Source organism: Antrostomus carolinensis, unplaced genomic scaffold (assembly GCF_000700745.2).
Source record: "Antrostomus carolinensis isolate BGI_N321 unplaced genomic scaffold, ASM70074v2 scaffold12893, whole genome shotgun sequence".
NCBI classification, from domain to species: Eukaryota; Metazoa; Chordata; class Aves; order Caprimulgiformes; family Caprimulgidae; genus Antrostomus; species Antrostomus carolinensis.
In genome coordinates, this window is record NW_010307322.1 from 35,606 (window position 1) to 53,088 (window position 17,483).

The 17,483-nt window shown below is 36.2% G+C and overlaps 1 protein-coding gene across 1 annotated transcript in view; it reads left to right on the top strand.

The window, feature by feature from the left end:
* Positions 1-17,483, top strand: part of FAF1 (Fas associated factor 1) — a gene marked incomplete at its 5' end in the record, with an annotated part of 85,288 nt that overhangs the window by 16,276 nt on the left and 51,529 nt on the right. The window contains 3 exons of the mRNA XM_010165385.1: positions 14,053-14,148; positions 15,615-15,741; positions 16,609-16,672. Coding sequence (XP_010163687.1) covers positions 14,053-14,148; positions 15,615-15,741; positions 16,609-16,672 — 287 coding nt within the window. The remainder of the gene's footprint in view (positions 1-14,052; positions 14,149-15,614; positions 15,742-16,608; positions 16,673-17,483) is intronic.

Sequence of the window (17,483 nt, forward strand, 5' to 3'; positions counted from 1 at the left end):
CTCTCATAAACTGTAAAGGGTAACTGCATTGCTAAATAACTGTCATATTTTATCTCAGAAATGTCAATTTCAATGAGTTTGCATTATGATCTTTTATAAAAAGGACTCAAAAAAAAATTCATTGCTGGTATACCAGCACCATCAACTAAAACTGAATCAGCTTCTACCAAGAGGATTAAACCTCATTTTGTCAGAACCTCTTGTAATCAACCTCAGTTTTATACGGAAGGCCGGTAGCAAATTTTGAGGTTAATTCATTAATTCAGTAAGTTCAATTGTAGTTGGAATATTAAAGCATAAGGAACACCAACAGTGCTATAGACATAATTATTTGTCATCTTCTACTGTTTTCTTCTTTTGCGAGAGACTGACAATCTGCTTGCTCTATTGAGACAATGTTTTTAGCTGTTCCTGCTTTGAAACTCATAGACATGGTAGACATTTGTATTAAAAATGACATGTTCATAAAACTCATTAGAAGGACTAGAGTTTAAAATTAGTAAACAAGGAGCTACTTCAATTTATCACTTCAATGTTGCTCCCAGTTTCTTCTGAAGTCTTTATATTGACAGAACCTGTAAATCAAAACGTGATAGAAAGGAGCTTATGTATAGAGAGAAGTATTGGTAGGATAGACCAAGGTGGTCCAGATCTCTGAAGTGCACCATGACACAATGTGCTAGTGCTGATATCACAGTCCCACCTCTCCATCTACATGCATGAGAACTGTGTTGGAGGTTTTTATGTCCCAAGAGAGGCAGCAGCAGGAACCACTCTTCTTCCAGTGAGTTTATACCAAAGTAGTGATAACCTTCACTAGAGAGGTATTGTGCAGGACCACCAGCGTCTCACTTTCTCTGAAGTACCTCCCTATGGACAGTCACTAGCTGTTACAGTCACTAGACCACACAGCTGACTCTGAAGTAGTCTCTTGTCTCCTGCAGGTATCTAGGCTATTTACCCTCTTAACTCCTCCTTTATGCTTGATGCTCAGCTGGGCTCTTCCTCCAAGCCAATTGCACATTTTGCCATGTAGTAATAGCACCTTGTGTGGTGCACCTACATTAAGCTGTATCCCAGATTTCGTAGGAGAGTGCTTTCACTCTCATTTTTAGAGATCTGCTCCTGAGATAAATCTCACTTAAGTTGATTTGAAAATATTCTACAGAATTGCCTCTGCTGATCAAATTTGCACTCAGAGTTTAACCTACAACTGTATCCTGGTTAAAAAGTTTTCATTCTCTACACTTTCAGAGTTTCATCTTAGAATTTCCTTCATACCTTGATCAGACACTGTATTGCCACAGAAACACCTCTGAATGATGGTGTGTTTGGTAGAGCTGCCCTGCAGCCTGTTTTTGCTTGAGCAAGGCAGAGTTCCTCTTTCAGGAGTGCTCACAAAGGGCATGGTTTGGCATAAGGCAGTAGGTGCTGAGCTCCTCAATGAGGAAAGAGAGAGATGCTTCAGATCCAGTTAACGTGAGTGGTCTTATTTAGGTGCCATAACTCCCGTTGCAGAAACTAAAATATTAATTTCAGTGCCAAGATGTTATAGAAGGACTACATTTACTTCATGCCCTGCTGAGAGAAGCAACCAAGAGCTATTATCAAAGACTCCTTTTCTCCTCAGTCATTTAATAGTAGCAGCTTCTCTTTTATTCTGTGCTCTCGGAGAGCAGAATAGGAAGTGATAATCTCCTTGGAATACAGCAGACACCTGTTTGATAAGTGGTAATTGCATTATTCCTGGAGGATTATCACAGTGGTGCTTGTTTCTTTTGTAATGAAACTCCTCTTATATAAGCAGTGTGGAGCTTTGCTAGAAGATGTTTGAAAATCCATTGCAACAGATTGAAAGTGTTTGGGATTCTGTAAACAAAATTTCACCTGAAGTAAGTGTATAGTAAGTGGTCTTGCCACATAATAGCAGAATAAATCTATGTAAAATTACAGCATAACTTTTTTTTGTTTTATGTGTGGTTGAGAATGTTTGCTATTGCTAGAACTTCACTTGGGGTTTGTTCTAGTTGTGTGCAGAGCCTGATGATAGTCTCAAATGCTTCCTTTAAAAAAAGTTGTCCTTAAATAATGTTAAATAAGTCCATGGTTAACTTTATAAATGCTTAGAATGGAGCTAATGTGATTCTTTGTTGGGAATTTTTTGTTAAAATCCAATAAACTGCTGATAGAATATGGAACCAAGAAAATATTAGTTGATAAATCTATTTTAGACAGATAACTTCCTCTACCAAACAAGAGCTCTGTTTTCAATAGCAATCACTAAACTGAATTCCTTTTCTAAATGTAGTTACTGCCCAGTTGTCAAAACGTAGACCTGAGACAGATTTGTAGCTCTACAGACTTTACTTATGACATTTAATAAAACGCTTTAGTTAAGCAACTCAAGTTTTCTCATTTCTAAGAGGAGGCCTGAGATTTAATGCTGAACTTTCATAAAAGTCAAAGAAAAAGTAGCTACCTGGCCTCAGCTGGATTTCAGTAGAAACTGGCCACCCTATTTTTGTTAGATGGCTAAGAAAATCCAGTCTAAAATGTTGGGAATGATTCATGTTTAGAGGTCTCCAAATAGAAAGACCCATTATAAATGTTTATTTTTTAGTTATTTATATTCTTTAGTATTAATGATTTATTATTTCTAGTTTTGAACCTTTTTCCTTTAATTGAGAAGGATCTGTGTTCAGTGCTTTTAATTCTGATCAGACCTTTTAATATATATTCCAGATAAAGGAAATGGAAAATAAGAAACAATCATCCTTTTCAGAAGCTCATTTTTAGAAGTCAGTAACACCATGTTTTCAAAAGGCTAACATAGCAAAAATCCAGTTCCTCAAAAAGTGATATCCAGGAAGAAGAGGCAGCATAAAAAGCCTGTTTGTGGTTGAACCATTTGTTGGAAGCACTGTTGCTAGCACAACTGCTTGAACTCTGCCAAGGAATTATATAGTGCTGGAAGCATATCCAGGCACTCTTCTGTTTGCCATCCAAAGCGTTGTACAGTGCTGTGAGGTAAATGGCATCCCACTGTAGACCAGAAACGTGCCAAGTATTTGGCTGATACTCTTTGTGAATGCAAAGCAGTTCCCAAGATGTATCTGTGAATATCTGTGGGCTAAATGTGATCTGGATGAATCAGATTGATTGTTGGTTTATACTGTTGCTTATTATTTCACTTACAATTGCTTCTTACCTTAAAAATCTGTTTAATGGTTTTGTATCTGTTATGAATAGCAAAAAAATAGGTGATTTGTGATCAGACTTAGAACAAACAATATTATTCCCTGTTCCATGGCAATTACATAGTTACTTAAAGAATCGGAAACCTAACAGACATGGTGTTTCAACACAGAAGCCAGCAAATGAAACAGGGCAATGTTAGTACCATGATTACTGAAGAATTTTGAGGGAAGGGAAGAAGACAGGTTAACTCTGTGTTGTGTTTTTGCAGTTGTTATGAGCCTGAGTCAATGTTAAGTGCAGCTGAATTTTTCAATGTCACCATTAGAGTATCAAAAGTAAGAGTATGCAGTATCACATAATACTGCAGCCAGACTGCTGAGCATGTGATGGTCCTCAGAGAACTGATGGATGGGTGGGTGCTGGCGCTTTCCCACGTTTTCAGGTACTAGAGGGATTCTCATCCTTTTTCTTGGAGACCTTTTCTTTTGTTTACCCTGATCCTCCTCTCATTTGGCAACATGAAATGGATGAATGCTTTGACTCCTGGTATTCGTTGTCACCAAAGGCAGTCTCTCTCTAGCTTGGGAAAGGTTGGTGAATCCCAGTTTATCTATGAATAACAATCTATTAGTTGTATTAGATCTTGTTTTGGTGAAAGAATATTTATTTTTGGTTCCTGATACATTCAGGAACATACTGTGAGATATGACCTGTTCCCAGGCATGTATGTTTTATAGATCAATTCACACAGGTGTACTTATTAATAAACTCACTTAACCAATTTACATGCCTGAGTTTTAACCACTGAGTAATTACTGAAAGCATTGCTGAGGAACTGGAAATTTGGGAAATGTGTCATTATTTGCATATCAGTATAAAGCAATTACTAAATTAAAGAGTGCACGTTGTGACAAACATGAAGCTCCTTTACTGTTGCTTTGTCAGTGCACATTAACATCAACTTGATGTGAAAGCCTGGCTTTCTCTGCGTGAACTAAAAATCCTAAGGCAGAAGTACACAATGAATCACCCAGAGTTTGGAGGCTAGCACGCTGAATTGCCTTGGGGTTCAGACCAAGGAAAGAATAAACTGATGTAAAAGACCATTGAGAAAACGTATCGGTGGAAAGTAATTAACTCAAGATCCACAATTAGCCTCATGGTCTATACTTAACTGTGTTCCAGGTCTTTCAGCGTTTATTTAATTCTGTTACCCTGTGTTTCAAATAGCTGCAAATGGCTTGGCAGATTTTTCATCCTTTTTAATATTTACAGTTTTTGTCTAAGAAGAAGAATGAGCTCTGTAAGTGATCATGGGTATTTATTTCAGTCTCTGAAGTATATCTCTTTCTTAGTAGAATCTGTTATACAAGGAAATATTATTTCCCTTTTGTTTCCTTTAAATAGATTTGTGATTTGATGCAACATTAATTACTACAATATCCTTCTGCTTTAATTCCTAACTTGCCTAACAAGGCTTAATCAAATGAGAAATAGTCAAACCCAGGGATCATTTTCTCTTTCATTCAGCTAGCAAACGAGAGTGATAGATTCACAGTAATACGACTGGTGATTAACAGCAACCGTAGCAAAAATTGGCATGCGTGTTCAGCCAGCGAACCAGAGCTGGGTGTTCCCAGAGGACTGGGCACAACTTTTTCTCAAGCTTCTACGGAAACTCTCGGTCATGAAGCTTGCTTTATCGTGGCTGTCACTGTGGCTCCAGCATCCCTCATCTGGTGTCTATTGTGAAAGACACAAGTGACACCGTGCCATGGACTCTTCCCCAGCCTTCCTCCTCCCAGCCCATGTGCTGTTTATCCACAAGTCAATTCCAGAGCATCTTGGCCGTGCTGCTGCCTTCGCCACGTTGTGTAAAGATCTCCCAGGGTTGTGCCTTTATACTGCAGCAGAATGAATAAGATATGTATGTTTAATATGCAGCCTTTTGCAATAAACAGCAGAAGAATGTTGGAGAATTAAGCAAAGCAATCTCTTAATCCTAATCTAAAGAATTTATAATTTCAAAAAAATATTCAAGACACTTTTTCCCATTCAGATCTTTTTTAACTTTTGGGTTCTGTGTTCTAACTCTAGCATTCCTTTGTGATTTTAATATTCGTTATAGTTCAAACATCTACCATGGGAACATCACTGAAATCCCTGGAATGAATTTCCTACAACCTGTGTTGACAGGTTTAAATTACGTACTCTGACACTGTTCTTGTGACTGGATTAGAAACTTTTTTTCAAGTTAAACCTGCGATAAGTAATTGTCACAGCGCGCTGGCACAATGCTAATTTGAAGTGACATGTCCAAACTGGCCTCAGTAACATGAAGAACCCTAACAGGTGTGAGGGGTGGATCTTCCCATGGGCTCTGCTGAACTTCTAACAGGGGAAAAATAGTAGAAAAAGTGAAATGAACCTTGAATAAAGCTGTCAGCAGTAATTATCTCAACAACACTTTGTGAGGAGTTAAAATAAGCATTGCTGATTTATAACCCGAACACACTCCACCCTAGAGGTTTTTTTTCATCCAGTTAGTGTTTAAAATGAAACGTTGAATACCTGTCAAGATTTTTTTTTTTGTAGTGAAGGTGCATAATGAAGATGAAGTTATTTTCCAGAGGAAGTTAATTTCAAGGGCTGTCAATTTTTTTAAACTCTTCTGTTCATTTTAATATTTGTACAATAGTTAAATAAAACAAACAAACCTAGAGAATACTTGACTGTTTTTCCCAGCTAATGTTGTTTGATGTCAAAAGACGAAGTGGCTAATGCAGAATTACATCCACTTTTTATTGTTGTTCAAGGAGGGATAAGGGTTTAGTACATGATAGTAGATGAGCTTTGGTTGGTTGATTTATTATTTTAAATTATGTACTAAACTTGAGTAGCAATGTATTGTTGACCAGTGTAGACTGAAGAGATCTCTTCAATTCTGTGTAGTAAATCTCTCTGAGTCTCATAATTAATTTCATAGTACCAAAAAGACTTTCAGTACATTTCAAAGAAAATGCATTTGATAGACCTTTTTTTTAAAAAAAAAAAAAAAAATAAATAAATTGGAATGTACCTTTGTTTTGCAGTGGGATACTTGCTGTCATAACACTTGTTTTATGTATATAATGTATTTCAATATGGATAGAAGTAATTTTACAGTCTTTTACTAATGAAAGAATACTTGCTAGCTTTGAGAAAAGAGCAAGGCAAAAGATAAACAACAATTCACAGAAAACCTTTAATCCCTTTAAGTTTTAAGCATTACTTTTAAACATGAACATATGTGAATTCTTAAATCATATATCACTTTGACTTTGTGAAATTATACACAGAAAACAAGATAGATTATTTAATGTATAATTATACAGCAATAAGTGATGGGTTTGGCAGTGTTGAGGACCTATTTGTTCCCAAGGAATTTAGTGAGGATTTGTCTGAGCACAACAGGCTGCCCACACGTTGTTAATAATGCTTGATTAAACACTGAGAACTAGAGCCATGGCAAGAACAACCTAGTATGAATGATCTATCATGTCATGGCATTATTTTTATTGAAATTATGAGACTCTTGAGTATCCTCAGAAATACCATGAGCTGCCTGGGAGTCTACCACCTCCTTCCTGCATGGATTGGTTTCTGTGTGTTTGGGTCTGCAACCAGGAGAGAGGATGGAGCCATCTGATATTGTCAGGACAACCGCAAAAAATTGCCAAAGAGTTCCTGCACTCTTATTTCCCCTGCTTCAATATTCATATTCAAGGACTGTGCTGGATGCATTTAGAAACCACTATTTTCTTCAACTGTTTTATAATGGAAAACTTCCCATTCTAACACTGCAAATGTGGAAGCAAAACTTATTCTGCCATCGTTCACATCCTCTACTTCTTCTCCCTCCCTTTTACACTTTTATTTTTCCCATATGCCTCATTAACTACTATCTCCCTCTCACCACACAACTATTCCTTGCTTTATGCTTTCCTCACTTCTTTAATCTCAAAAAGGATAGGTTACAAAAGAAAAATGGAAAATAGAAACACTAGTGAGCTGGGAGCAGCAGCCTCAGCTGTGGAGCAGCCTGTCCAGTCCTGCTCGAGTGTTAAGCAGAATAACTTATTTTCTAGGTGTTTCAAATAGATTGTTTTATAATTTGTTCCTGAGTCTTTCTGGGGAGTCATGTTACGTTGAACTGGTCTACAGTCCCCTACATCACCCTGAGATTCTGTCTTAAAGACCTGAGATCTGAGGCATAGGTCTGTGCATTCATCTAGCCCTGCTGAAAAAGAAATTCTTTCTAATTTCCCATTCTGCACGATTAGTATGGTAATCTTTTTGAAAAGGGAACTTAATTTGTATAGTGAGGAGAGATAGATGACATCTTGTTAGGCTAGGAAATATGAACTTGTTTGAATTCTTCTGAAATCTGCCCATCAAGAAGGGATTAGCAATGATGAATGTGCCTTGCAGACATCTAAACTGAAGTTTGCCTAGACTGAGCAGTGAGAGAATTTCTCGCTTATCACAATGTTACTTACCCTGGCTGAATGGATAGAGAATGGACTGAACCTGCAGATATGGAAAGGCTCATTTGCAGGAGCCGTGGTGTTCAGCCAAGATGTAGAAAACTGATTAACTGGTTTGTCTTGTTTATTGCCTTACTACTCTTGATGCACTTGGGCTATGAAAGTGTTTAGTCCCTAATATGCCTAGTATCCAAGCTCAGCTAGTAGTACTGTATGCATATAGAGTATAATAGAAAAACTAGGACAGAAATGTTCCTTCTCAAACTTCGTATAGTTATTCATCTTCAGAAAAGATGAGGTTTTTTCCCCAGCTTCAAGAAAATGCCTACCTACAGACATCTGTAGTGTCACTGACATTTATCATACTCGGGGAATTAGCTTGTGCTATAACAGAAAGTCAAATAACAGAATAGTAAGTTTAAAATGAAAACTGAAGTCCTTTGAAAAAGCTTCTTCCTTACCCCTTTATCCTTACCTGAGGAGGGGAAAAAGGCATTATAGTAATTACTCCAACAAGAAAAAGGATCAAATTATATGGAATTGAAATTTTCACAGTGGAAACACCTGCCAGTCATTGAGTATTTTTGCTAAGGGCACCTATGTCTTAGGTTATTTTGAGTAATTGAGCCCTGCCTGTTATGAAATCTACTTGGTCATCTTTGTTTCTTTATACATTTGCCATTTATCAGTGAGTAAACCAGTAAATGAAAAAGCTGAGCAACTCACATTTTGAGCGCAGTGAAAGGGCTGTCACATGGAGTATTTGAACCAGGATTAGGTTTCAGTCTGTAGGCAACAGTGCGTTCATTTCTGATTGAGAATTTATTGTGCAATATATGTGTATTATACATCTCCACGTGTACTACAGCCTGATGTGCAAGCTCTAGAAAAAGCTCTTGCATGACCTCTTGATTTATAAATATTTTGGGATACCATTTCCATGTTTGTTAATGTATTTGTTTCTAACATAAAACTGCATGTAGCTAGTATTGACAAGCTAGTTATGGCCAAAGTATTAATGAGTGGCCACAAATGTCTGTTAGATTTCAGAGTTGGTTTGTACTGCAGCAATAATTATCGAGGGTGGTTAGACGTTTGTGGTTGTGGTAGAATTCACCTTGTTAAAACAGCTCTGATTCAAAGACTATTCAAGCTTAGCATGAACTTCTTAATTAATTAGAAAACTTTTTACTCATAATGACTTTACAACACTTTTAATAATAATCTGAATGTTGCTTACATACTGCTGAGCAAAATTCCAGAGCAAAATAAAGGTTTTTGGGTATAATCTCTATCAAAATTTGCCTTCACAGAGTGAGTAATAATATTTTGGGCATATTTTTCCGGAGATCATCTTCTCTTCTCAAGCAGTGCGCTGGTTGTACAATGGCAACAGGAAAGGCGTACAACCATTCTCAAACTGATACTGGGATGACAGAGAGCTACTGCAGTTCCTGACTTGTGGAGGGTGTGTATCCAGCTACAACCCCCTATTACAGTTCGTGTTAACAGCAAATTTATCTGCAGCACAAACACGTACTCTGCAGGCTTCATTTTAGCTCTTGCTCAACCAGAGGAAAACAGGCATTGGCAGTTTTCACCAGATTTGGTATCAATACCCAGAACATTAAGTGTAAATCTGGAACTGGTTGGATGTGGTGGTCTAACAATATTGTGTTACAGAGAGACAGATGGAAAAGGCACTGCGCTGGGTGGAGCGCCTCGTTGTTATGAGAGCTATAGTAAACAGAAATTAGAGAGAAAGGCACTGTGCTGGGTGGAGCGCCTCGTTGTCTTGGGCTAATTATGAGAGCTATAGTAAACAGAAATTAGAGATGCCAACCTGAAAGGTTTGGGATTAGGTAATCTAAGTGTTCCTTAAGTGCTTTAGATTATAAAAACCAAAAGGCTAAATTATGCAATTTGTGTGCACCCCTACATTTGAATATATGGAAGTTTTACTTCTACCTGTTTAACGTTATAGAGTCTGTGAGGACGCATTAGGAAGCATGTACCTTCTTAGCAATTACACATGGAGTGACATCTTTGGGAATGTTTCTTTCTGTGCCTTCTCCCATCCAGCTGTACTGGTGAGTGTGGCTGGAAAGCTGGACCTATAATTTTACCTAACTACTTTTCAGGATGTTGGAATTGGAGGGCAGATTAAGGCTTCCTTTTGCTAATATACTACAAGATGACCTTGAGTAGGACTGGGAATTATTCTTCTTTTTATGGAGACTTATGAAGGAGAGTCAAGTATTGGAAAACATGGGGGTTTTTTGTACACCAGAATTTTGTTTGCTTACCTTATCTCTGAGTATTAAAGGCAGAAAACATGGATTATTTTCCTTTGCCTCAGGAGGAAATCACGCTATGAGAATTCCCCCATTTAGGTTTCTATTGAAGTAGAATATATAAAGCCAAACATAACTCTACATTAGAAGTACAGCTAATTGAATAATTTGACTGATTCATAGCAGTCAAGTAATACAGAAATTACTTTTTTTTAAATGATCTTTTTGCTTTATATTAAAAATCCAGCAGGTATGTCCACTACAAAGTTTTTGTTCTGGTTTATATTTACTATTGTCAGTTAATGCCTGTTGCTTCACTTGCTGTGCATGAGCAAGTGAAATCTAGCATCATTAATAGGCTCCTCTTTTGCAGGTGGATCAAGTGTTCTGTGAATTTCTTTCTGATGGTTTGTAAGGTTTATAGTTTGACCTTTGAATTTCTGAGAGCAAATGATAAAGAATCTCTAGTTTATGTCAAAAAAATATTAGAAAAGAAAATATTTTTCTGTGGAAAAATACCACTCCAGTGAGTTGGAAATTATTTTTCATTTGAGTAGCGCAAACAATAAAGATAATTACCCTGTTACAGTGACTGAAATGGTTTCTCATTTTAAGTGGTCTTTTAAGAAGTCAAAAGCTGTTTTTTAAAATTGTCTTAGTGTTGGAAAGCACAAGTGAGCATTAGACTAATTTTTTTTTTCTTGCTTAATCATAATGTTTGGGAGTGATCTTTCTTTTAGTAGTCAAAATATATTTCAAGTATCCTTTGTGCACTTTTAATCCAGGTTGTACCATTACCTTTTTGTACACCAGTAGCAATCCGTTCAATATCTCTGCTGTCTCCTGAAAGGACTCTCCTGCTGCCACTCTCCCTGGAATGTTTCAAGGCTTCAGTTTCATTGTCCTTCTTAAAAAGCTATAGGGAGCCAAACAGGAGATATCTTAAACTTTCAACAAGCACGAGCAGTCCATACATAGTGTTGGACAAAAGACCTGGCTTTTCAGTAATCATCGTGAGTTACTTTTCGCAAGTTGTCTTGCCTATTTCTGATTCTGTTTCACTTTCCACCTCATGTACCTTTCAGCTCTGAGACCTTTTAGGTAGGGATTTGTACATGTGTACGTTTACAGCCTAGAAAAAATTGAGTAACCTTACTTATTTTTACTTTACTATATTATTTATTTCAAATCTGTATCTAGCTAATTATTGGTGCCGAGTCCTGCATATGCATCTTTCAGTGTCTCTTCTTGTGCATGTGAAAGCCATATGATTCAAGCTATAATATTCACATAATGGTGATTTTCCTGTAGAAAAAGAAATTTTCAGAAAATTTTGTGACTTTTGAGTTTTTACACAATCAGATGGGTTAATGAGTTGAGAATATGGATAATCGGGTGTTCAGGCTACAAACCAGTATTTGCAGTGTTGGAGTTGGTAAGAAGATTTTTTCATTCCCATGGGAAGGTGGCTGTGACAGCAATTCATAGATCTAATGTACTGCAACCCTGTTTGGGAATAGGCACATAACAGTTTTTAGAAAGAAAAAACTCTCCAAGATCAGCCTGACATCTAAACAGTTCTTGCCACTGTGGCACTTCAGTGAGTGCTCCCATCATCAGATAGTCCTGCGTTCAAAATATTTGTAGTAAAAATTGAGGTTTGCTATCCATGGCACCGGACTGAGCTGTCTCGTAAGTAATCTTTTGCTTAGTGTTGATGTTTTTATGACTTCCAAAATAAAGATTAAACTTTCTGCTGCAAAAGTCTCTCCTGGGAGAGGACTCTCTCTTTTATCCTAGAATGAAGATAACTCTAGAGAGAGATGTTCATGCTGCTAGATTATTTTAAAATGAAAGGCAGAACTTCTATTTATCCTAGCCTTTCATTTGCAAAAAACTTCTCAAAAAAAGCTAAAGGGGAGGGCAATTTCTCACACATATATACACAAAAACCCAACATTCCAGCAACTGTCTGGGGAGTAGGATGAAATGCGCTCTGATGTCGAACCCCCCGAGCTGTTAGCTCGTTTTTGAGAGACGCTTTGACACTATAATATGGGGTTGCAAATTGGAATTGCAACAGCCTGTTATTGGGCCAAGTGATGAAGCGGCACAATAACTGCTTGCTTGATCTTCCCATTCTTTCTTTAATGTGTATGTAAAAGATACCGGGAGCCTTTCCAGGCTGCTAGCTAGGGAACTTCAGTCTGTGTGTGGTTCATGTGCCTATGTGTAAGTTTTACCAATATTTTATATAGTGTGCTAACTACAGGGCAAAGTTTCAAGTTTGATAACAGTTGAGTTTGGTTTATTATTAAAAGCTTATAAAAATACTAATTAAACTGGTGGATTATTACAGAGAATACAGTTCTTACGCTCTTGTCACAGGAGTTTCATAGGTAATTGGTCTTGACCTGCATGTCGTCTTTAATATTTCATTTGCTCTGGAATATTATTACTCACTTCCTTTAAGATGATAGCTAGGCTTTTTAAGCAGCTAAACTTCTGTTTAACCTTGCTATGAGAATGTGACAGTAGGCTAGTTCAGACAGGTTAACATTCATTTGGTAACCAGCCTGCTTAATCAGCCTGCTTCAACCTGCAGCAAATTAAATCTTTGTGAGTTCTAGAGAAGTGATAAAGTCATTCTGAATTATGTATAAAAATAAATGAGGTATTTTCAGTGTTTATGGAAGTAAATTAAGTTTAAGGCTTATGATTTATTCTTGGGTTTTTGTTAAGGATGATTGAATTTTATTTTATCTTAATGTTTTTACAGTCTAATTAGGAGGATGCTGTATTTCCGAAACATGTAATGTGTCTCATTCTGTGCCCTGCAAAAATACTAATCATTTTTATAGGATGTAGAAAATCTTTTTCTGCTCTCTCTGTGTTTCTTCTGAAGGAACCATTAGAAACAATATTTTAAACATACAGCCAGAACTATCTTTCTCGACGTCACTAAGAATTTTGTTATCGCCAAAATGAATTGTCTATTTTCTTTTAAGAGTTATTTCACACTGTAAATTTAGCCCACGTGTTATCAAGATGCTTCTGAAGATGCTACTTGTGATCACCAACCTCACTTCCCCAGGACCGATGTGCTTTCCAGAGAGGGCTGTAGGCCAGGTGTATGCTTAGTGTAAAGAAGTGTGTGCTTGAAATGCAAGGATGGTGCAGGTGGTTCTGATTGTAGAAAAGTGTACAAATCTCATTTTTAGTTGTATCAATTAGTACATTTTTAAATGCAATGTCAGCTCAGATCTTCAAATATTATTGCATGTTTGCAGGCTTCTAATAATTTTGCCTTTCAAATGACGCTAGCTTTTTTCCACTTGCTGTCTTGTTAGTTTGCAGAAGTTGAGATTTAGGCATACAGCAACAGGCAAACGTGCTGCTTCTGTTGGCACTGGCTAATGAACATCTCTCCTGTCTTTGCTGATTGCAGTTTCACCAGCATCGCTGGGTTTATGTATGTCCATGTTCATGTGAGAAACATAGCATGTGTCTTTGACATTAATGATGACTGGATGGAGATGGAGATTGTGTCTTTTATATTGTCTGGCAATAAATTGTTCTTCAAGATTATTTTTTTCCCCAAGATAACTGTTTTTAATTAGTTGCATCAGTACTTACCATCTTAACATTTACTTATTGATTAGGAAGGAAAAATTTACATTTACTTTATCAAGGCATACCACTGTAAAAGTTATCATGTACAAATAATGGTTTAAACTTCAGTGTTGATTTAGGAGATAATAACAATTCAAGTCAGTTTTGAGTTTGCAATTCTATTTAGTTTGTTTTGATACTTTGTGCATACAAACCTGTAAAATTCCCCTGTTGTTTCTTTGAATATTTTTACATAAGGAATCATTTTACTTTTCCAGGCTTCTTTCTTTATGTTTGCATAATTAATTTGGTCTTCTGAAGTGCAGTCTTCAGTTTGAATCTCAAAGCACCCTTAAAAAAAAAAAAAAACAACCTTCAGTTGAGACTATGGCTTTAATAAACGGTCATTGCTTGCTTCATAGATGACTCTAGCTGCATCAGGACTGACTTTTCCTTGCCATCGACTTACAGTTGGAAGAAGATCTTCACCTGTACAAACGAGGGAACAGTCAGAGGAGGTAAGATCATCCTTATTTAACAAGGATACTTCTTATGGGAAGAAGCAGGGGAAGCTCATTTTGCCATGGTCACTGTCCCTTCTGTTGTCAAATATGTCAGTAGAATTGCATCTTAAAAGAATCAGTTTACAATTACTGTAACATGTAACTGTGTCAAAGTAAGGAACTGAGTGAATGTGTCATTGAAGAAAAAGAGGAAAAACAAAGTAAGCAAGCCACAGGTTACTATGCATTGAAAAATACTCCAAATTAAACAGAAGGCTGAAACATAGTGTTTTAGCATTAGCAGAGATGTTTTCAGACTGTCTAAACTCTCATTTTATTGTTTCAGACTATTAATAGTTTGGGTTAAAATTTCTAATGCCTTTGTCCTTCCTCAAAATGAATTTAATATAAGCAGTTTCTCATTTTCCTTACACTTTCCTTACCATTTTATTTAGAGAACTTCAGGATATAGGGATTATCTTGCTGCACAAAAAGGATGTGTTTCAATCTGTTCAGCTCAGTTGAGCTGGCAAAGATGTAGCTGTGGGGTATGGTCAGATGCAAGCCTGGATATATGCTGTTGGATAGTCGTTCAAAATTAGAGGATGGTGAGACAATGCTGTCCTAGCTATACCTGAACTGCTTACAAATTAAATAGATAGTTACTGTTTTCTCCTAGGACCTGCCAGAGTAACTGTGTCATTTCTTCTTTACCTCATTCTTTCAAAATTACCTGAGTTTGTCCACCTTGTAGAATTTTCTTGTGGGCTTGTTCATTCAGAAAACATTCTTTATTTGAAGTTCTTAGTATGTAGCTGTTGTAGGGACTGATCCAGCATCTTTGGAGCTCTTTGCTCCTCTCGTGGTCACTTGCATGCTAGAGCTAAAATCCCACCTTCCATAATATGCTTGGTTGCACCTTCAGGGCTTCATGTAAATTTCCTGTAGTGTACTATCTCTGTAACTCCCAGGTCAAGTGGAGCTGGAATAGTTGTTCATAAAAAGAAGTCAGTTTAGAGGCAGGTTGACATTGAATAGTTAAAACCAATTTTTTTCTGAACTGTTTAATATTTCAGAGGACATGAAATCTAAAAGATCTGACAGTGGGAGCTGGAGACACAGATGGGACCTTAACTCCTTGCACAAAAATGTTAGCACATTTTTGTGTTAACCGTAGTACCATTAGATAGAAAATAGCATTACTATAAAATTTGCTCAACCGAGTGTATACAGAGCCAGTTCCTTAGTTATTTAATAATGCATTTTGTCACATAATATTACTCTACGAGCCAGACTTCTGTTAAAAATAGATCTTTTTTATAAAAAGCAATCTGATAATGTTGTATGAAATAATAAAAAAATGCAGTATATCGAGTGTAATAGAAATGCATATTTTTCAATATGTATGTATTTCATATTTCACTGGAGATTATGTCTGTACTAGAGGCTTATGGTGAATTTTGGTTTTTGTTTTTATATAGCAATGCACTGATGTTCATATGGTTAGTGACAGTGACGGAGACGACTTTGAAGATGCTACAGAGTTTGGAGTTGATGATGGAGAAATGTTCGGAGTAGCATCATCTGCCTTGAGGAAATCGCCAATGAGTAAGACTTGACAGTTGATTTACAATTAATTGGCGACTGTACAGCACTAGTGAATGCAGAGAAGAATGATGGCTCTGCATAGTAAGAAACAGGAAAAAATCTTTTGATAGGAACATTAGAATTGTTTGAGTCTCATGTCTGATGGGTGTGTCAAATGAAAATGCTGCAAATGCACTTGGCAACTATGAAAGCATCTCCCTATGGAGGAAGTGTTTTAACCTTAATCTTCCTGTAGATAACTAGATTTCCACTTCTCTATTTTGAAAATTCTATAGATTATACCTTCAGTATCTTGTGGTGATGAATATTTTTAGTCATTTACATTAAACAAGTTTCTCAGTGATTATTTGCCCTTGAATTATGAAAAGGATTGAGCAGGAGCAGCCAGTTACCTCCTATATGCAGTGGTACATACTCTTTTTTTACTTTAGACTTACACTAGTGTTATTACCTTAGAAATTTTTGACAGCAAATATATGTAATAATATGGAAATTTTTTTAACAGGAAGTTAAAAAAAAAAAAGGAAAGAAAAAGAAAAAGAAAAGTACCTAGCAATACGGTGGGCCAAGCCAGTCATTTCATTTTAATGTATTAAAGTAAGTCCAGAGTGTTAACTCTGAACAAGCGGTACATCACATTACACTAGACCTGAGGATTTTACTCTTTGGAAAGCCTGAATATATTCATGAGAGCGTCTGGGTATTTCATGTCTTTCCAAAGGTTTGTAGTTGATAGTTATGAAATTTATGTGATCTCTTGGTAACCACTTCAGTAAGCTATCAATATAAGAAAAATCTATGAAGCAAGTGAGCTTGCATGTTAAAATCTGTTTCTATAAGACTGCTTTTTTTTTTTTTTTTTTTAAGTGCCAGAAAATGCTGAAAATGAAGGAGATGCCTTATTACAATTTACAGCAGAGTTTTCTTCAAGGTAAGCTTAGCCTATTAACTGTGCAATTCTTGTTACAAACTAAGTAAAATTTAGTAGATAATGAAAATAAAAATAAACCAAATGTACATATTTTTTTGTGGCTTCATAGTGTATTCAGACATCCTAATCTAATTTATTTTAAGGTTAACTTTGTTAGAACTGTTTCTGAAATAAAATAATTTCTTAGTCCAAGTTGGAGTGACAGATTTTGCCTTATTTTATTTGCCACTAATTAATATCATTACTTAATTATATAAGGGTCCAGAAGGATGATAATGACTCTGATTATGTATAGTAATTTTAATACAATATACAGGAACAGAAAAGCTGAAACTGATTAATGTTGAAAAATATATACAGAGTTGCAGTAAGATTTTTCACAACAATGAAGTGGTTGGTTAAATCTCTATTTTTAAAAAATATAGAAACACTGCTTTTTTAACTTTATACCACCAAATCATGCATTGTTAAACAGTTGCCATGTTTCATCAAATAGGTATAAGCTGCAAACTAATATACTGCAAAGTAATGCAAAGTTTAATATGCCTTCTGTTTTCACTCCTCTGTGATGAAATGTTTATTTATATATATGAGATGTATTAATGTGTAATACAAGAATAGCCTTCAATTAATCTGCAAGGATATAATAAAGAGAGGAAATAAGTTATGGTTGAAAAATTATTTCAAATGTAAGGTGTATGTAAACAGAAAGTTTTTACAGTAAAATTTGTAAGGTGGCAGTTAGTTACTTTGAGCTTTTGAATCTTTGGGGTAGGTAGATTTTAAAGGACAGAAGGGAAATCTTTAGAAG